Here is a 21660-nt window from a genome sequence, read left to right as displayed (position 1 = left end):
AGGGCCCAAGACAGCTGCCCTAACCTCTAGGCTACTTTCGTAGCTTGTGAAATGATAAAGTTTTGCCACTTTTAGTCTCAGCGTAGGTTATGGCTCTCTGACAGACCTCCATGACACTTTAGTTCTAATGGACCCTAATGCTTCTCCCACCCTATACAGATTAAAAGTGGCAAAACTTTTGCCATGAGGTGGGTGCCACTTTTAGTCTCAGCATAGGTTATGGCTCTGACAGACCTCCATGACACTTTAACTCTGACGGACCCTAATGCTTCTCTCTCCCTATGCTGAGACTAAAAATGGCACAGACCTCAGGGCAAAAGTTTTGAAGATTGAAAGCAATGAAGATTTATAAGGACGTGCGGTTGAGATCCGCGTTTTACCCCTCCCCATCAAACTGTTACTTATCTGATTGTATTTTTTTTATGTCTCTGCATACTGTATTACTGTATTTTTATAAATTAATACGTGTTTTATCCCTTCCCATCAAACTGTTACTTATCTGATTGTATTTTATGTCTCTGTGTACTGTATTTTTATAAATTAATATTTCAAAGATATTTTTTTTTTAAATCTATTCTTTGCATGGAGAAAATAGAATTGTATACCTGTAAAGGATATTCTCCATGGCCAGCTGAATGTTTCAATCACACGTAACCACTTTGAAATATCCAATACTGTCTGTGGAGAAAGCCTCTGATAAAAGCAATATACCACCAAGCAAGGACTAGATATTCAAAACCTCTTTAAAAGTTCTTCAATAACTGTATGTGGAGTGGTGGGACTGAGGCTTCCACATACAGTTATTGAAGAATTTTTAAAGAGGTTTTGAATATCTAGTCCTTGCTTGGTGGTATACTACTTCATTATTTGGACTGATATAAAAGTTAAGACACCATAGCCATTTATTGATGTGCTTGATCTGATAAAAGCAAAGCATAGAGAGCCACAGCTATCTCCAGTTTTCTCTCACCCTCATCATCGTCGTCGTCGTCATCATCCTCTTCCATAACCCGTTTCCACTTCACCCGCACAGACGTCATTCTACCGCCACTCTTCCTCGTCCGCTTAAGCGCCACCGTTATCTTTCAGTTCACAACGGAAAACCTCCGCCACCAAGGCGCAGCTCCACTGCAAGGCCAACGAATCGCATCGCCTACGCCGACCTGCGTTCCAAGCCTCATTTCGCTCTAGATCCCGCCTTTTCCGGAAGATTCAACTAATTAGGTCCCTCTTTTTTGCCTCTAAGAAATCGCGATTCTTTGATCCGGAAGGATGCTTGACCTCTGATACAGGAAGTTGTGCTTCAAGGATCTCTTTTCGATTATTGCCACCATGAAGAAATCTAACTAAGCGAAAACGTACCTTGTTTCTTCCCCATTTTAATTGTATGAGGATAATAATCGTCGGACTGGTAAATTGAGTAAGGGTAGGTAGTTAGGAACGATCCTGGCATAGGGGGCAAGGGAAAAAGTGAGTGGTGGTTATGGGATTGCTGGACCTCGCTGGCTGTTGAATGAATGAGAAGCTGCCGGGCAAGCTCCGGGTCACTCTTCAGAGTTTCTCCCCGATGGGCGGGGAGGAGGTGCCGGAGCTGCCTGGTAGAGTGGATCCAGAGGCCGGGCCTAGGCTGGACATGACCCACGGTTTCGTGCACTACATCCGCAGGAATCAGATTGCCAGGTGGGTCCAGAGGAATCTCTTGAGATGGGACAATGAGGTCCATTTACAGTTATACATAGAGAGTAAGGGCACACCAATTACGAAAAGTACTGATGCAGAAATCTGTTATCGGCCCAACTGTAGGGTTAATGTGCAGTTACTAGCCGAAAAGGGGCATGTAGTAAACCAGCTGGCTCAGCGCATGAAAATGAATAGAAGACAGTATCTGTTCTCTCCACAGTGCAAATAATAAAATAGCTTTTGACACATGCACCACAAGCAAAAAAAATTGACCCTGGAGAGTCCACAGAGAAGAAATCCAAGAAAAGCCTAAGAAACACTAGGGAGACACGATGTGCCTGATATGGCTATCGTAGCGGTTTTATGCGGAGCTCTGTGCATTGCATTTTTGGATTATTTAGCTTTTCTTCATATTTTCCATTCCAGGACTAGCAGGGACCCCTAAGGAAGACATTGCGTAGAAAAAAAGCGGACTGGGTCCTGAAGGTTTTTATGTGGATTGCTATGTTGATTTTGTAATAAAGTCCATATCAGGAACATCATGTCTCCAAAGTGGTTGTTTTATTTTTTTTTTTTTGGGGGGGGGGAGGAGGTTTGACACATGCACAACACAAGACATTTTTCACAAAGTCCAGGGCATCCACTCCTTTCAACCAACAGTTAAAAAACTCCCTGAGATCTAGAGGCAACTCTCCCCTTCCTATCAAAATGAATTATTTTTAAAGTTTCCTGAAATTATACTGGGAATCTGGTACAGGTAACTTGGCATATTGAGTACCCTTTTTTAGCATACATTAAGTGTCCTAGTAACAGTATTTTGTGCCCCTGATATAAATATGCCAGGTATCAATTACAACTAAATGATAGGACAACATTGACACACCAGTATCGGAGGCTTTTGGCATTAAAAAAAACCTCCCCTGGAATATGAAAAGCTCTGTGCGGGGCAATAAAAGCTCAATATGATCAGGTCAAGGAAATTTTGTAACTTATTTCAGACTGACAATCAGTACACCAACGATGGCTAATGTTTCACATTTCTGCTGCCTCGGATGTAACCAATCTGATCGCAAACTTTAACATGGGACTTGTAAAACGCGTCTCCTTCCACATTAAGATGTGGGGAGCCGCTTCCTTTCGTCAGTCCAAATTTTTTTCTGCAGGTTTGGAGGCACTATATCTATTCTCTATCTTCTAGAATTCAGAGTTCGATTCTTAATACACTGCGGCTTTGAGCTGTTCTGAGCGGTGGGGGAGGGGGGGCTCAGGATTGCCCCTCTCCGGCTATGGATCTCCTCTGTTCTTCTTGTGGTTTCTGCTTTTTACTTTTGGTTGTTTGTTCTTCTTCTTGGTGCTGGTTTTTTGTTGGGGGTTTTTTTCTCTCTCTTTTGGGGGGGGGGGAGAAGCCTTGATTTTCTTCTCAGGGCTCATCAGAGTACAGGGCTCTGTTTGCACGGTATTTTGGCTTATGCTGTCCGGGCCTCTGCAGTGGTGCAGGATTGAGTTTTTGCCTGTTACTGGTCTTGCATAGTGTTGTTCCTTATTTCTGGGGGCTGGTTTTGGAGGGGGTTGGGAGTGGGGGGGGGGAGTTGTATATTTTCTGCGCAACCTGTTCCTTCTTTGTTGTGTTTATTTCTCTGTTCAATAAAAATTGATTTAAAAAAAAAAAAAAAAAGATATGGGGAGCCACCTTAATGTGCAAGGAGACGTGTTTTACGCGTCCCACATTAGTTTGCGATTGGATTGGTCACACCCCGATGCAACAGAATTATGAAACGCTGGCCACCGTTAGTGTACCGATCGCACAGAGCTTTTCATATTCCAGAGGAGGTTTTTTATGCCAATGAGGTTATTGCCTTGAGCCACCATTGTGGGGTGGGAGGGTCCGTTTCTGAGGCTTTTTTCTCCCCTGAGTTTATTATAATTGGCCTGTGCTTTAGCCTTCTTCTTTACTTTGCACTGTCTATGTGACAGTGTCATACATTATTAATATTGGATTTTCACTGTATCTGTGTTATTTGCTAATTTGTCTTTATTTAAAGCCAGACAGTTTCCTCTCCCTGCCTTTCAGAGGTCCTTGGTGTTGGGACAGGCTGACACTTCATAAGCTTAATAGTCACAGATGATTTTCTACTACTTGGAGGCCGTTAATTCTTTTCAGATATCCGATACCAGACCCATGTGATAATCTTTTTTGATATATCATGTCCTTGCAGAGATGATTATGACAAAGAGGTGAAACAGGCTAAGGAGAAACAGAAGAAAAGACATACACCAGTTCCCTCCCGACCGAAGAAACCAGACCTGCAGGTCTACCATCCTCGCCACAGAGGTGAGGCCCTTTCCCTTGTCCCATCTCTCTTTGTCAGTTTGCAGTCAATTAAAGTTAATTTCAAGCTATAAGGTGATTAGCATTTGTCACTTGTTTACCAGCATGGAGGTATTATAATTACACGATCTTAACTGTCTTTCACAGAAGAACAGCATACAGAGAAAAACATTTTAGCATAGAATTAGTGTAAAAGTCATACATCTTTTTATTTTCCTGAAAAATAATGTAGCATTGTGTTATGGAGTTATGCTTGCAGAATGTTATTTATTTGTTCAATTTTCTGTACCATTCTCCCAAGGGAGCTCAGAATGGTTTACATGAATTTATTCAGGTACTCAAGAATTTTTCCCTGTCTGTCTCGGCGGGTTCACAATCTATCTAAGATTGCCACAGCATGATGGCTGAAACGTCGGTTCGACCTACTCAGATGCGGCAAGACCCAAATACTGCAACAATCGAATACTGTGTGCAGTTCTGATTGCCGTATCTCAAAAGAGATATAGCAGAATTAGAAAAGGTACAGAGAAGAGCGACGAAAATGATAAAAGGTTTGGGACGACTTCCCTATGAGGAAAGGCTAAAGTGGCTAGGGCTCTTCAGCTTGGAGAAGAGACGGCTCAGGGGTGATATGATAGAGCTCTATAAAATACTGAGTGGCGTGGAAAGGGTAGATGTGAAATGCTTGTTCACTCTCCAAAAATACTAGGACTAGGGGGCATGTGATGAAGCTACTAAGTAGTAGATTTAAAACAAACCAGAGAAAATATTTCTTCACACAACGTGTAATTAAACTCTGTAATTCATTGCCAGAGAATGTGGTGAAATCAATTAGCTTAGAGGCGGTTTAAAAAAAGTTTGGATAATTTCCTAAAATAGAAGTCCATAGGTTCTTGCAAACAAAAGGCATTTTGCATAGCTCTCTGAGCTTTATAGAACTCTTTGCCCCTCTGCAGGTGAGAATTCAATGGCTGATTAGTACATGGTCTGGTTTCCTATTTCTCACTGAATTCATTCCTTCCATTTGTCTTTTCGTGCTCAGGTGGTGGTGGAGGAGACCTGGCACCAGGCCTGGAGTATGAGGAATCTAGTGAAAGTAGTTGTAGTGCTGATCCAGAACCTCCAGAGTCAGAATTGTTTTGTCTTGAGTACAAGACAGACAGTGGAGAGATCACGTCTGTAATATTACATAAGGTGTGTTTAAATATTTTTATTATTGACAATCAAGGATTCTTCTAAATAAGAATATTCAGTTATCTGTACTGGGACTGGCTTGTTTGTTTAAAATGCCTTTTTTCAAGTGTATGATTTTGCCAGAACTTATTCCTCTCCCACTCAATTACTACTCTTCCATAACAAAATGATACAATTTTTATTTATTGGGATTTATTTATTATCTTTTCATGAAGAGATTTTACCCAAAGTATTTTACAATACATTGAATAGTAATCAGGTACTCAAGTATTTTCTGCTATCTGTCCCGGTAGGCTCACAATCTAACTGTAGTACCTTGGGCAGTGGTGAGTTAAGTGATTTGCCTAGAGTCTTAAGGAGCAGGCTGGGACTGAACTCTCAACTAGAGAATGACACAGGGACAAATTTTTCCCTGTCCCCGCGGGAACTCATTTTCCCTTCCTGTCCCTACCTCATTCCTGCAAGCTCTGTCCTCATCTGCACTAGCCTCAAACACTTTAAAGACATAAGTAGCAACATTCTAGAACTCAGATTGTGATGTCACAATGCCTCATTCCACAAATGCCTAAGCTCTGTCCTCATCTGTACAAGCCTCACACTTTAAAATCATAAGTATTTGAGGCTTGTGTGGTTAAGACAGAGCTTACAGGAATGGGACAGGGACAGCAACAGGACGAAGAAATTGAGTTTCTGCGGGGATGTGGAAAACTTTGTCCCCGTGCCATTCTCTACTCTCAGCCTTGGGGTGCTAAGGCAGCAGCTCTAACCACTAGGCCACACTCCCCTTTATCTTGGGAAGGGAAATGAGATGACATCTCAGCTGTAACTTTGGACTCTGAACTGTGGTTGCACAAAGTAATTCTGTGCAAGAACTCTAAAAATGTTCATATTCTGGAGCACAGTTTTCTAACACTCATGCTTGGGGGGAAAAACCTCTCAAAATTGTAAACTAATGGTATGTAGTTGTATAAAATGTGCACTGACTGCTGTTACAAAATGCCATTTTTTTTAATCAAGTAGAAGGCCCTTTTTTCCTAAATACTGAAAAGAGATTTGTATCATACTTTGATAGGAACAGAAAATAAAAAAGGATTCCCTCAACTTCGTCCACCCTTCTTTTTAAAGAAGCTGTCTAGAGTCCAGGGGATCCAGCCCTGGGAGATCGTTGACCAGAGTCTCTGAAATTGTGCCCCCCACTTCCCCCACCCCACCATTAGCTGACATACTGTCCTGGTTGAAGAGAGTAGCATCTTCTCTGTATGCAATGGCCTTGAAAAACAGCAGTACCTGCCCCTTATCAGTATGTCAGAACATATTGCTAGGTGGTCAAGTGCTAAATAAAGAAGCACTTATTTGACAGACTGGCCCCTAGCACTATATAGTCCAACATACCACTAGGGGTCAGACATCACCATTTTTCAAGATGACAACACTGAAGGCAGGAATGAATGGATGTCATTCCTGCCTCCCAATGTAGAGAGAGGTTAAAAGGGCAGGGGGATTGTTTGTGGGGACCACTTAAATCACCAGGGATTATTCTTGGGGGATGGGGATCTTTAAGCTCATGTGGCCTCCAATTAATTATTTTCAGACTGTAATCATTGGAGGTGAAGTGTTGCACTTCACATTAGACTTATTTATTTAATTCATTTACTCACATTTATATGTTATTTTCCTAATCAAAATAGACCATTCAAAATGGTTCACAAGCATATAAAACAATAATGGTCCAGAATATAAAAAGAAAAGTCAAGGAAAGAAAGAAAGAAAAAAAACCCTACGGTAAATCACCAGCCATAATCAACCCACTTCTATCTAACATTCTAAAAATGAAATCATCAAAGGAACAAAAATGTTTTCAGCTTACTTCTAAATGGCATAAGATTCTTCTCAAATCTAAGGTCTGGCCTTGTGCTCCTGCACTAGAATTTTTACCGCAATGTAGATTCAAATACTAAAAAGGAAGTAAAAACCATGCAAAATTTTTAACTTTTTTTTTTTCTTTACCATTGGGAGCAATTTTGAATTTGGCTATTTTGCATGCATTTTGTTGATCAACCATGCTCTCCTTTTATGCAATAATTTAATGTGAAATTTTCCATGCTAAAGCCCTTACTACATTGGGAATAAGCTTATCATAGGAAAATTAGAAGTACTCTGCCATGCTAAAAGATAGTGCAGTTTATTACATCAATCCCTGTGAAGAGAAATAGCTTAACAGTATTTAAATTTAGAAGGGTTACCTACGGGTCAGCCCCCGAGCTTGGGGCACAGCAGATTCAAACTAGTCTCAATGCTGGCAATGTAGGTATAAGCTGGATCCTGAGAAGGAAGGGAAAACTCACTTTTGTTGCTGAGGCAATTTTTGGCAGCCTGGAGAGTGGTGCTGAGCCGTGTAGTAGAGAATGACACAGTGACAAAATTCATTACTGTTCCGGTCTCCACAGATAATCGTGGGAAACAATCCCATATCATTCTTTAGTGCAGTGATCCCCAACTCTGTCCTGGAGGACCACCAGGCCAATCGGGTTTTCTGGATAACCCTAATGAATATGCATGGAGCAGATTTGCATGCCTGTCACTTCCCTTATATGCAAATCTGTCTCGTGCATATTCATTAAGGCTAGTCTGAAAACCCGATTGGCCTGGTGGTCCTCCAGGACAGGGTTGGGGACCACTGCTTTAGTGTCTATCTCAACCTCAGTCCTTCTACACCAGCATTCTTCAAAACAAGGCTTGAGGGTCAGTGGCTGTGCCCATTCATACTCTGATTCTTCCCTCTCTCCTTAAAGAATGACATGGAGATGGTTTCCCGCGGTTATCCACTGTGATGGGAATGGTGATGAATTTTGTCACCGTATCATTCTTTAGCGTGTGTTTCTTGGGAGTGATATTATTCCTGGCTGGCAAGTATGCAGGTTGCTTTGGTACGCCATCTGCGGCAGGAGGGTGTACAAAAGAAGGAAAATTTGAAGTGGATGTTGAAAATTAAATTTAAAAATTAAGAAAATTAGGTGGATTGTGGGTTCACTTTCTGGGCCAAATGGTAAGAGACTTAATTTAATGTTCTACCTGACTTATTCACAGATCAAATAATGAGTTAGGAACAGCAGCTTGTTTAGATTCTCCTGTTGTAATTAAGCTACAAGTGCCACTTTTTACTCTATTTAGTACAATTGTTTTACTGAGTCATACAACCCTTTTGGAATTTCATACTCTGCCTACTGTGGATCCAGAGCCACTAAATTGGAAAGTAAGATAGAACTTTGACATGAATAGTTGATAGCTGATGCTGTACCTAAGCAGCATTCTCATTCTGGTACTCTGGAACTCATAGGTAATGCTCTCTGTGGAGACCAACATCAATAGGTAATTAGTCTTTTGATTCCTTTCAATTTCCAAGTGATATTTCTTCTCTGATGGTTTGCCCAGGGGACAGTCAGGTACTGCTCTTACAATAGCTAAACAGAGTGATATTAGTAGAACTCGATGCTTGTCTGCTCTACAGAAAATGACTACATTACTTCTGTGTAAGAGAGATAGCCAAATGAATTGATATTAACATCAAAACAATAGATGAGAAGGCTTGTGGAAAAAGGTCTGGGTTTATTTTGCCTTGTTTGGCTGTTTCCTTAGGAGGATCCGGATGAGGTGACGGAAAAAAATCTGTTGAAAGAACCTGTTCAATCCATCAATGAGGAAGATGCTCAAACAGCGAATCCAGGAAGAAATAGCAAAGAGGCAGATGCAGCACTGAGGACACATTTTGGAACATAAGGATTGTAGTTCTAAAAGAAGCTTCTGCCCCACCTTTTTTGGCAGGGGCAGGTCTTGAGGTTTCTGTGATTAGAGGCCCAGTAGAAGAGACCGAGTAGTAGTTATTGTCTTTCTGCTTCTGAAGCAACGGAACAAAGGTGGAGGATATTGGAGAAGAGTTTGTAAAGAATTGAATATTTTAGGTAATGTAAAATTCAGTATCGTGCATATTTTACACTGTTACAGTTCATTTAAAAGACCTCATTACACTGAGTTTGGTTCTTTTCAAAGTATTAGCAACTTTTTGGCAACTATTTCTTTCATCATAATGTAGATAAATGCAGACATTCTACAGAAGCTTACTTAAGTGTGTCCCCAAAAAGCTGCATTTATCATACAGTTGACTTAACAAAACCTAAGAAGTTTTTATTCTACTCTACGGGAATAGATTCTGAGAACTTGTTCTTCCAAACTGGTAAAACCAAGAGAACTCTTCTGTACAGGTGCCTGGCAGCCAGAGCTGGATCCGGATAGCTGAGATGAACAAAAGCTAGCCATGGTGAGAGTACTCCTCTGGATGGAGCTTCCCATAATGCCTCAAAAACACCAGAAGGAGTACATAACCATACTAGGTCAGACCAATGGTCCATCTAGCCCATTTTCCTGTTTCCACAGTAACATAGTAACATAGTAGATGACGGCAGATAAAGACCCGAATGGTCCATCCAGTCTGCCCAACCTGATTCAATTTAAATTTTTTTTTTTATTTTATTTTATTTTTTATTTTATTTTTTTCTTCTTAGCTATTTCTGGGCGAGAATCCAAAGCTTTACCCGGTACTATGCTTGGGTTCCAACTGCCGAAATCTCTGTTAAGACTTACTCCAGCCCATCTACACCCTCCCAGCCATTGAAGCCCTCCCCTGCCCATCCTCCACAGTAGTCAATCCAGGACACAAGTACCTGGCAGAAACCCAAATAGTAGCAACATTCCAAGCTACTGATCCCTGGGTAAGCAGTGGCTTCCCCCATGCTTTTCTCAATAGCAGACTGTGGACTTTAACTCCAGGAACATATCCAAACCTTTTTTAAACCCATCTACATTAACTGCTGTTACCACATCCTCTGGCAACAAGATCCAGAGCTTAACTATTCTTTGAGTGAAAAATACAGATCGGGTGTAATATTATTCTGTAGAACAGCTTTACAATAGCGAAAGTAGTTATTCTATATAAATACATTGACATGTATAGGATAGAACTAGAAGCTCAGAATTTAATGTTAACAGGTGTTATTTATTTCAGTCACTGACTGGAACTAAAGTAAAAAAAAAAAAAGATATATTTTCACTAAGGCCCAGATTCTGTAACTGGCACCATTGTTGTCGGTGGCCGCCAAGTACAGAATTGTGCCTCCTGCAAAGGTAGGCTCTGGAAATGTAGGCCAGGGTTTTCCAGGCCTACACTTCCAGTGCCTTTGATGTAATTCACAACTCCCTAGGTGCTGTAGGCTACCTAATGCCACGTCCAGAGTTAGGCAGCCTAAAGTGCCTATGGAGGCATGATTCCAATGCCAATTTTAGGTGCCAGTAGACGCCTTGAAACTCAGTTAAAACGGTGTTTGTTTGTTTTTACTGAGCTTGGACAGTGCTGGTTAGAGAATATGGGCTAGAGAGTTGCGTGGGGACAGAAATCAAACTCATCCCCACTGGAAATTGAATCTGTCCCCGCAAGTAAGTCCCTGCCTGTCCCCATAAGCTTCAGAATTAAAGGCTCTGGTAGAGACCCATTTACAAATAAGCAAAGACACTTTATTAATTTAGAAATATTAATTGGGAAGAATACATACTTTGTAAATGAGTTTTTTCCAGAACCTCTAATGTAAATATAAATACTCCAGCTGATGAGGACCCTCAAGCATGTCAGCTGAGGACTTCCTCTGAAGGTGGTCGGTGGGGTCCTTCTGCAAAGCTTGGCAGACAGTAACACTGTCCCTGAATCATAGATGCTGGCACTTCAGAGGCTCATTGATGCTGCCAGCAACTGCTACATTTGGTGGAGGAAAGTTCTAGCTGCCTTTGGAGGGGGTCCTCAGCTGGTAGTGCTTGGGGATCCCCAGAAAGAACAAACAGTGAAGGAGACTCTGGTGTCCAATCACCTTTATTGTATCTCAAGACTCAACATGATCATATTTCGGCCCCAACCGGGCCTGCTTCAGGAGTCTGAAAGTTATTTCAACGTATTATACCTTCACCAATCCTTTGACAAAAATGGAACACCTATATGCAGTCCTATGAAATATAGCTCCGCAATCTGATGTGAACACCTTTCTTGAGTCTTGAGATAAAATAAAGGTGATTGGATACCAGAGTCTCCTTCACTGTTTGTTCTTTCTTTCCATTCTTTGGGAAGTTGTCGTCTCCTGTTTCTCTAAGAGTTTGGGGATCCCCACCAGTCAGAACAAGGGTTAGCAAGTACTTCAACACTGGAGAAATAAAACCAGAAATGCATTTCCTTTTCTTTTGAACACAATACAAAGACATCTGCTATATACATTTCCTAAAGCTAACATATTTCAGTCTATACCTTTTTCTTTTTTGCCTTTGTTACCTGGAGACTTATTTTTCAATCAAGTTGGTTCCAGTTTCTCTTTTTTTTCTGCTTTTCTGTCTTCTGCAAATTCTTCTTCAAATGGTTGCTGTCCATTGGTTCTTCCTACCATGGTCCAGCATTTCTCTCTTCCCTCCCTCCCATTATACAGCATCCTCACTCTCTTCTATCCTGGATCCATTTCCTTCTTTTTCCCCTCCCCACTCCTGCACAGCATTTCTTCCTTTCTCTTCCACCCCCATATGCAACATGTCTCCCTCTCTCTCTCTCACTATCCACCATCTCTCTCCCAATCATTCCCTCCCTTGCTGAAGAGAGCGTGGGAAAAGAGAGAGAGATCCAAGGTAGATCTCTCACCATGTCCAACATTTCTCCCTCTCTCAACCCCTGGCCCTTAGGCAGTATCCTTTGCCCCTCCCTACCAGCCCCATCCCCAATATTTCTCCTTCTATCACCGGTCTCCAGTACCATGCCACGTTTATTCCTCCATTCCCTCCACCACCATTTCCAACATTCTTCCCTCTTGCATCCCTTTCCATCTGGCCCACCCTTCTCTCTCTACCACAATATCCAATATTTCTCCCTCCCTCCTCTCTACCACTATGTCCAACAATTCTTCCCCATCATATTGGTTAGCCCCCCCGGGGCCTACCGAGATACCTGGTGGTCCAACGAGGGCCTTCGTAGTAGGAGCACATTACTTTTGCTCCTGCCTCCTCGCAGCTGCCTTCTAAAATGGCTGCTGCAACATTTTGTGCAGTACTGTAAGAGGTCATGTCAACCATTTCAGAAGGCAGTTGCAAGGAGGCAGGAGCAAAATGGCTACGCTCCTGCCACAAAAGCCCCCACTGGACTACCAGATACTTCGGTAGGTCGGGGGGGGGGGGCCATAGAAGAGCCTCAGGTTGCTGACCCTGCCCTAGTCCATACAGCATCTCTTCCCTTCCTTCCCAAACCCCTCCAGCCCATGCAGCATCTCTTTCCCTCCCTTCCTAACCACCCCCACCCTATGAAGCATCTTACCAGCCTTTCTCTTCAGGCTGCCGGCAGTGTTCCTTTGCTCCTCCACAATACCGGTGGCTGATCTGGAAGCCTGCCTTCTGACACAAAACGTGTCAGAGGGAAGGTTTACAGGTTTTCACCGGTAGCATGAGAAGCAAAAGAAGGCTGCTGGCAGCTTGAAAAGTGCAAGGGAATGTGTCTGCATAGGACCCAACACTGGAGGAAGGTACCATACCTGCAGGATCCCCTAATAAAGCAGACCCATCTCCATGGGATCCGTGCAAGCCTGGAGGGGATCCCTGTGGTATTCCTGTTGCCCCTGTTCCCATGTAGCTCTCTAATCCGGGCCTAAGTGCATACAGTAGAATTGTCTGATTCAGGAAAAAAAATTTTGATTCAATTTTGCCAATTGAATTGATTTTCCAATTCAATAAGATTCGATTTGCTTGCTGTGACATAGCTTTAAAATTAGCTAGAAAAATAGATTATTTGCATTATATCTGCTGACCGGCTGCTACTTTGGGTAAGGGAGGGAATGAAGGAGTTTGCGTCTCAGGACCACCGCCTGCTTCTGCTGCTTTGGGGCTTGAGGGAGGGGAGGGTTTGCAGTTCAGGACCGCTGCCTTGCTGGTGCTTCGGGAAGGGAGGGAAGGAATTGAAAACTGGCAGACAGTCCTTGTACAGTACTGCATTTTACAGTAACTCTCAGGCAACCAGAAAAACAATTATCCGGCACCACCAATCCCTATGGGTGCCAGATAACTGAGATTATATTGTAGATGTTTTGTCCCAGCTGCTACTTCCTATAAGATTGGATAATAGAAGTGTCCTAGAACAGGTGACTGTACCCTATGCTAATACGTTGTTACAAGACAGAAACATAGAACATAGAAAATGACGGCAGAAAAGGGCCATAGCCCATCAAGTCTGCCCACTCTAATGACCCAACCCCTCGACTTTACCCCCTAGAGATCTCACATTCGTATCCCATTTACTTTTAAAATCTGGAACGCTGCTGGCCACAATCACCTGCAGTGGAAGTTCGTTCCAATTATCAACCACCCTTTCGGTGAAGAAATACTTCCTGGTGTCACCATGAAATTTCACTCCTCTAATTTTTAGCGGATGCCCTCTTATGGCTGAGGGTCCTTTAAGAAAGAAGATATCATCTTCCACCTCGATATGGCCTGTGATATAATGATCTCAGCTAGTCTAAATGTAAATGCTGACAGAAGCAAAACTAATAGCACGTAATTTATAAGTCATCATAGAGTTGCTAATGTTAGGGAAAATTAGTAATGACAAGAAATCACAGGGCCAATGAATCAAACATGGACCTAGTGGCAAAATGCAGTCATATGCAATTTATCATTGGATCTTAATGAAGTAATTGTATTGTAATTGGAAGATGTATGAATAATAATTACATATGAAAATTAATAAATATCATGAAGCTAATAAAATGGCCTGTAGCCCATGTCTCAGGGAGACTCTTGGTTCAGATTCTGCCAGTTAGCAGATCAATAAGAGCTCCATAAGGCCTTATTGTTTTAACTTGAATTTGTATGTCTGGTTGTTATTCCTTTGCATCCCTCAGAAAAAGAAGAAAGGGCTGAGGGGGTAGACACTCTGTCCATGTAATTATTTAGAGCAATAAGATCTGCCATTTCAGCCCTTTTTGGCAGTTTGCATCTGTTAGAATATGTTTCTGCACCATAATTTGGGTATGGAATTAGCGCTTAACATAGGTGCCATTTATATAATTCCAAATGTTTCTTGTAGCTAACTGTTATTTTTGTGTGTGTTCTTTCTTATATATATATATATATATATATATATATATATTTATATATATTTATATATATATATAAGAAAGAACTTGTGTAAACTGCTATACCTGCCATATGTGCTATTTTTTTCTAATTATGAATCTGTGAAAAAATGCAACTCGTACATATGCATTAAAATGTGCACAAGACATCAAGTCTAACTTTGTACCATGTAGAGGTTGTGTCAGCTTCTGTTCACTTAGGAAGGTTAAGCAGGGGTGCCTGAAAGAAAGATTAGGTTTGTACCTCGATAATATTTCTTATAGTTGTGTTTAGTGGTCCTGAACCATAGGATTTTGTATCTAAACCAAAAAATTTCTTGCAGAAAACTGTCAATCATGTTTTCAACTCCACCTCCTTCCCAGGGAGCTGCTCCTGCCCCCTCAATTTGTACAAAAACAATCAAGCAACACTGTAATGAAAGATGTAACTGGAAAGAGGGAAATGGGGAAGAATCCCCTTCAGTACAGGTCACTTCTGCTCTACATAGTAACATAGTAGATGACGGCAGATAAAGACCCGAATGGTCCATCTGTCTGCCCAACCTGATTCAACTTAAACTTTTTTTAAAAAAATTTTCTTCTTAGCTATTTCTGGGCAAGAATCCAAAGCTCTACCCGGTACTGTGCTTGGGTTCCAACTTCCGAAATCTTCGTCAAAACCTACTCCAGCCCATCTACACCCTCCCAGCCATTTAAGCCCTCCCCAGCCCATCCTCCCCCAAACGGCCAGATACAGATCGTGCAAGTCTGCCCAGTACTGGCCTTAGTTCAATATTTAATATTATTTTCTGATTCTAGATTCTCTGTGTTCATCATACGCTTCTTTGAACTCCGTCACCTTTCTTTCTGATTATTAATCCCCAAATGCATCACTCTGCATTTCTTTGCATTCAATTTTAGTTGCCAGGCATTAGACCATTCCTCTAACTTTTGCAGATCCTTTTTCATATTTTCCGCTCTCTCTTCAGTGACTACTCTGTTACAAATCTTGGTATCATCTGCAAAAAGGCAAACTTTTCCTTCTAACCCTTCAGCAATGTCACTCACACACATATTGAACAGGATCGGCCCCAGCACTGAACCCTTAGGGACTCCACTACTCACCTTTCCTTCCTCCGAGCGACTTCCATTAACCACTACCCTCTGGCATCTGTCCGACAGCCAGTTTCTAACCCAGTTAACCACTTTAGGTCCTAACTTCAGTCCTTCAAGTTTGTTCAAGAGCCTCCTATGAGGAACCTTATCAAAGGCTTTGCTGAAATCTAAGTAAATTGCATCTAGCATATGTCCTCGATCCAGCTCTCCGGTCACCCAATCAAAAAATTCAATCAGGTTTGTTTGGCATGATTTACCTTTTGTAAAGCCATGTTGCCTCGGATCCTGTAACCCATTAGATTCAAGGAAGTACACGATCCTTTCTTTCAGCAACACTTCCATTATTTTTCCAACAACCGAAGTGAGGCTCACCGGCCTGTAGTTTCCCAATTAATCCATGTGACCACTTTTGTGAATAGGGACCACATCCGCTCTCCTCCAATCCCCAGGAACCACTCCCGTCTCCAGAGATTTGTTGAACAAATCTTTAATAGGACCTGCCAGAACCTCTCTGAGCTCCCTCAGTATCCTGAGATGGATCCTAACATTACCAATAAACATAACATACAAACAGCTGTTATAAAAACAGATACAAAAATGTATAGAGCTCGTAGCTAGAAAATGACACAGAAATTTTTCCCCATCCCCGTGGGAACTCATTTTCCCTTCCCCACTAGTTCTTTTCCTGTCCCTGCCCCTTTCCTGCAAGCTCCGTCCTCATCTACACAAGCCTCAAACACTTTAAAATCATAAGTATCCGAGGCTTGTGCAGTTAAGGCAGAGCTTACAGGAATGGGGAAGAGACAGCGACAAAACTCACAGGGAAATTGAATTCTGACAAGGACAAATTTGTCCCCATGTCATTCTCTATTCGTACCTACTCACATGTCCCACTATCTAGTGGAGAGACTTGATGCAGACTATACACTGTCTGTAGTGGTCTCTTTCTTCTTTTTTTTTTTTTTTTTCAGCTCTCCTGAAAGCAGAGATTTCTCCAGCACCGGACTGATTACAAGTCAAAAGGAAGGCAATGCCCACATACAGGGTGGGGCTTCAGGACTACTAGACACAGCTACAAGAATGAAGATTATCGAGGTAAACACCCAATCTTTTTTTCTAGTGGTCCTGAACCATAGGGACATACTAAAGCAGTCCCCAGAAAATAGGATGGGCCCACGGAGCCTGCTTTCAGAACAGAGGACGTGAAAGCAGGTCTTTCCTGGCTGCTACATCCACCCTGTAGTACCTGGTGAAGGTATGGAGGGTAGACCATGTAGCCGCTCTACAGATCTCCTCAGGCAAGATAGCCCTAGTCTCCGGCTAAGAGGTAGCAACTCCTCTGATGGAGTGAGATGGCTGCTTACCACATACGTTGAAGAAATTGCCATCTTGATCCATCTAGAGATCAAGGCTTTAGATACTGGCCTCACTTTCTTCGCATGTCTGGTCAGGACAATGATGGTCCAATACACAAATCTTATTGGTAATTTTGAGATACCACAAATGTAACACCATGTTCTTTTCTTCAACTCTGTAGGAGAGAAAGCAGGCAGATGGACTTCCTGATTAATGTGGAAAGTTGAAACAACCTTTGGTAAGAAGGACAGAACCGTGCATAAGGAAATCTCTGCTTCCTGTTATCTTGAGGGAAAGGCTCCTTACAGGAAAGAGCTTGCAACTCAGTCTTGTTCGTCTTGCTCAATGTAATCACCACCAAGAATACTGTCTTGATGGTAAGACCCAAAAGGGAAGAAGGTTACACAAGGACTCTTATGGTGATCTGCTGAGAACCTGCAATATGGTATTAAGATTCCAGGAGGGAAAAGGGTGAACTGGAAGGCATAACCTAAGAGCCCCTTTAATGAACTGAGTGACATCTGGGTGAGAGGCTAGGGAGCCCCTGTCCCTCCCGCACTTGGAAACAGGAAAGGCCTGTGATCTGCACTTTCAGTGAACTGATCAACAGACCCATCAGAAGCCCCTCCTGCAAAAAAAGTCCAAGACTACCAAAATTGGATCTCAAAAGGGTGCCACCTCATCCATAGCACATTAGCGCTGAAAGGGAGTTTCCAGGCTTTAGCATAGGCTGCTACCATGGACAACCTCTTAGCTCTGAGCAAAATGGTGACTACCACGTCCAAGTATCTCTTGCTCTTCAGGGCTGCCTGCTCAAGAGCCATGCCGTTAAGCCCAAAGTGTTCTGGGTTCTTAATAGAGTCTGGACACAGTGATAAGGACCTCATGAGCCGTCAGCCTGAGGCCTTCAGGCCTCTGGAGACAGACTAGGTCTGCATACCAGGGCTTGCGGGGTCAATCGGGCGCCACTAAGACTACCAACCCTGAATGCCTTGCAATTCTGCAAATGACTTGCCTGAGTATGGGCCACAAGTGAAACACATATAAGAATTCTTCCTCCAGCCACAGCTGGATCATTGCGACCAAACCCTTGGTTCCAGGCTCGTGTCTCCAGCTGTAAAAGCACATCGTCTTTATGTTTACTGCCGAGGCCACTGGATCCAACTATGGAGGCTTCCGCCGCCGAACTGTAGTATTGAACGCCCTGGGAATGGAGACTATTTTCCTGGTGTCATTGTGATTTCTTAGAGGCTGGAAAGAAGCGAGATCCCACAGCCTGCTGTCTCCTGCCTCCACTGGTCCTCTGATGTGATCCCTGAAAGGACCACTGTCTTACTTGGCTAGCTGCAAAGGAACAGAATCTTCGAGAGCCTTAAAAATTACCTCTTCCCGGACCCCGAGCCATCTGGGGTTCTGTTGTCTGATAAGGCCTAGGGACAACAGTCCACAATACTTGCCATCAGGTCATCCAGACCCTTGCTAAATAGCATCTGACACTGAAAGGGGAGCTTGCGCAGTGTGGCTTTAGAGATAGAATGTCCTGCCCACTGTCTGATCTAGAGCATCCATCAAGTGAAGATCACAACGGCTGACGCCTTGCTCATAACTCTGATGAGATCATACGGAGCATCTGCTATATAATTCACCCAAGCTAGGAGCAATTAGGGATCCTCATCGTCCTCCGGAACTGTTGCTCGAGACAGTCATGTGTGGCAAGCATGTGCCACAAAGAAGTTACAACTGCTGCTTTAATCCCTATGGCTAAAGCTTCAAATTGCCTCTTGAGGAGCATGTCCACTTTACAGTCCTGTGCAACCTTTAACATCACACCGCCCTCACTAGACAGGGAAGTGTGTTTGGTAACCTGTGCCACTAGCGAATCCACCTTCAGCTGAACAAATAGCTGCTGGAATTCCAAAGCCATTGGGTAAAGCTTGGCCATAGTCTTAGCCATCTGCAGGGACCCCTCTGGAGACTTCCAGTGGTCCATGACCAACTTAGTGATGTCTGGATGCGAAGGAAAGCATCCTGACTGAGTAAAAGAGCTGCTCATTACTGAGTACTGAGATGAAGGAGCTGTTCCAGTTTCAATTCTCTCAGCGATGTAGAAATAACGCTGGGAAGCACAGAGGTTTTGAAAAGCCTTCACACCGTGGGGGTCATCCCCGTGGTCCCGGGCCACTGCCGCTTCTGGAAAGCTGTTCTCCTGCACCGAGCCAGACTCCGCCAGGGAAATTTCATCCTGGGATAATAGTGGCATGGAATTGGACTTTCCATCCTCCCAATCTATGTCAAACTGAACCTCCCGGTCCAAGCCTATGTCCTCAACTGGCTGGGGTGCATGCTGAGGGGAGCTCCCCTGCACCACCACCTCTGGTGCACTGCAAGCAGATGCAGAGGAGCCTCAGTAGTTCAAATAGGTGTTCCACAGGCTCACAAAATTTGGACTGGTGGTCTCTAGGACCCTGGCAGGGATCCCCTGCCAGTCCTACTGGGTTCTGTAACCCCCATGCATCTACGCTTGGGTAATGCACTTTCAGAGGGCTCTAGAAAGGGTCGCTTCCCCTAGAAATACATCTCTTGCAGATCCCCAGCCCTGGAGAACTCAAGAAGCTGAGCCCGAGACTCCCGCCCCTCCCCTACACACACCTCTGCATATGAGACATGGACATTCCTCAGCTGACCATCTATCACAAACCTGGCAAAATATGGAGTAAAAAGCCCCGAGGGGTCCATCCCTATCGAATTTAACAAAATCAAAGGGTTTTGAGACAGATGGAGGCTTTAGTAAAAAAAGATCGTTTAAAATTTAAGATGGCTGCTGCCAGGAAAATTACACCAAAAATGGCCCATGGAGACCTGATGGACAAAAAACACAGGGAAAGGGTTTTAGAGGAGGGGGGGAGCTAGGATCGGGGTGAAGAAATCTACAAAACAATTTTTGATGATAACCCCCCCCCCCTCCCTAAATCTTCCCCATAGGCTATAATAGCCTTACTCACTGTGCAAGGTGACGCTTGCCTGCTTCAGCATAGGAACTCAGCTAGAACAAATGGAGAAGAATTTTGGATGGACCTGGTCTTCAGGCTGCTAGTTGGACTGACCCTCAACCCCCGGAGAGCCTCATTGTGAAGGGGGGAGGACCATGCAGCTGGCTCACTATTAATCTCAGCTGAGCCAAAAATTAGCCCAAACAGCCTGTGCTCAAGTTCCTGACTGAATCAGGGATGCAAGCAGCTACAAAGGGACAGCCCCTGCACTATAAAAAAAAAAAAATACCAGCAGGCTGGCTAATAGGTATCCTGAGGGGCTGATCCTGCTAGCAACAGACTTCCGCAGTGTGAAGCCTGCATCTTTTCCCAGGCAGAGTTACCAACAAGTGGAAATCTCTGGACACTGAGCCACCAAGTAAATACTAAACTGAAGAGCAGAATAGATCAGAAACACCTCTGAGCAACTTGCTTTCAGAAAACAAACTGAGGGGGCAGGAGCAGTTCCTAGGAAGGAGGTGGAGTTGAAAACATTGACAGTTTTCTGCAAGCAACTTGCTGGTTTAGCTACAAGACCACAGAGATACAATGTGTCTAATGGTTCAGGACCATTAGACACATTGCAATAGAACAATTATACACCTTCTCTCTGATCATTCAGCCTACAGCAATCAAATGTTCAGGCTTATTAGAAAAGGAAAATGTTATTTTAGAATTAAACTTATGGGCCTAGTTCACACTTAAAAAAAATAAATAAATAAAACTTTGCATTCAGTTGTTTCTCAATTCTCCTAAAACTGGTGGACTTCCTCTTTAACAATTAGTTGGTAAAATGTAGTATTCCCCTAGGCAGGGCTTCTTATCCCAGTCAGGTTTTGAGAATACCCACAATAAATATGCATGAGATAAAAAATTTGCATGCAAATATATCTCATGCATATTTATTGTGGATATCTTGAAATCAGACTAGTTTGGTATGTTCCTGGAGCAGGGAAAAGCTTAATAGCCTGAACTAGGACTGTGTCTCAGGGGCAGAGCTGATGTGAGAGGGCAGTCAGGCCCAGGATAAGTAAGCAGGGTTAGAGAATAAAGTTACGTAAATGGAAAAAAAGGCATTCATTTCATATTATTCATGCTTTGGAGCTTGCTGAGTGATTGCTGAGGTTACTTTGGAATAGTAAAAACTGTTTTGTATTACTGTTGTATTTACACAAAGTAAAGGGAAAAAATTTATACAATTATATTTATTTGACTGTTCCTCACTTCATGTTCATTATGTCCATTGAATTCCTGTGCTTCATTGACAGTTTTAATATGTTTTACCTTCTTGATATTGGTGTTATTTTATTATACTTTCATGCCATTTGATATTATGCTTTTAATGATATCAGTCATATACTCTTAATTTATTTTGGTTTGAATTATGGAGTCTTTATCATTTTTATTCATGTTAAGTGTATTCTTTTCAGACCTATAGACACACCCCTGAGGCAGGCCTCCACCTGGGAGCTGAAACACAGACCGTGTCGGGTCATCGGCTAGATCCTTTCAATATAAGGACATTACGTTCCTAGGACTTTTATACATGTGTTTTTATTAATGTGTTTCTGTATTTATTTTGAATTTATAGAAATAAAAAATTGTTTGTCCCAAAGTTGACATATTCTATCCCACTCCCCACTTGCGCTTTCTTGTTGTATTTACTAGTGCTGCCCAATTCACGATTCGAATCAGTTCACCGATTCGAATCAGGTGAATTGATTTGAATCGGTTCGTTTTTGTAAAAAAACAGACTTACCGATTCATCCCGATTAAAGTT

General features: G+C 42.7%; 3 protein-coding genes across 6 annotated transcripts in view; 2 read left to right on the top strand and 1 right to left on the bottom strand.

Moving 5' to 3' along the window:
* Positions 1 to 1203, bottom strand: part of USP39 (ubiquitin specific peptidase 39) — a 100526-nt gene extending 99323 nt beyond the window's left edge. Inside the window, exon 1 of the mRNA XM_033949894.1 lies at positions 971 to 1203. Within this exon, the coding sequence (XP_033805785.1) occupies positions 971 to 1040 (70 nt within the window). The 5' untranslated portion in view covers positions 1041 to 1203. The remainder of the gene's footprint in view (positions 1 to 970) is intronic.
* A 40-nt stretch (positions 1204 to 1243) lies between these two features.
* On the top strand, positions 1244 to 21489 carry C6H2orf68 (chromosome 6 C2orf68 homolog). 4 transcript variants are annotated; one of them, XR_004539937.1, is made up of 7 exons: positions 1244 to 1680; positions 3897 to 4012; positions 5052 to 5203; positions 8840 to 9162; positions 16467 to 16590; positions 17033 to 17228; positions 21311 to 21489. XR_004539937.1 is itself a non-coding variant. In XM_033949902.1 (4 exons), exons 1-4 carry the CDS (start codon positions 1514 to 1516, stop codon positions 8978 to 8980), a joined length of 576 nt encoding a protein of 191 aa, XP_033805793.1. In that variant the 5' UTR covers positions 1244 to 1513; the 3' UTR covers positions 8981 to 9252. The 4 variants fall into 4 exon arrangements, 1 of the variants encoding a protein (XP_033805793.1); XR_004539938.1 differs by lacking the exon at positions 16467 to 16590; XR_004539939.1 differs by lacking the exons at positions 16467 to 16590; positions 17033 to 17228 and having other exon boundaries at positions 21311 to 21488.
* The window catches only part of TMEM150A (transmembrane protein 150A), a 74706-nt gene continuing 70115 nt past the window's right edge, over positions 17070 to 21660 (top strand). The window contains exon 1 of the mRNA XM_033949896.1: positions 17070 to 17089. The gene's annotated coding sequence lies outside the window, so the exon portion shown is untranslated. The remainder of the gene's footprint in view (positions 17090 to 21660) is intronic.

This window comes from Geotrypetes seraphini, chromosome 6 (genome assembly GCF_902459505.1).
Source record: "Geotrypetes seraphini chromosome 6, aGeoSer1.1, whole genome shotgun sequence".
Lineage (NCBI taxonomy): Eukaryota > Metazoa > Chordata > Amphibia > Gymnophiona > Dermophiidae > Geotrypetes > Geotrypetes seraphini.
The sequence above is the reverse complement of the archived record's forward strand: the minus strand, read 5'-3'. Positions and strand labels throughout refer to the sequence as shown.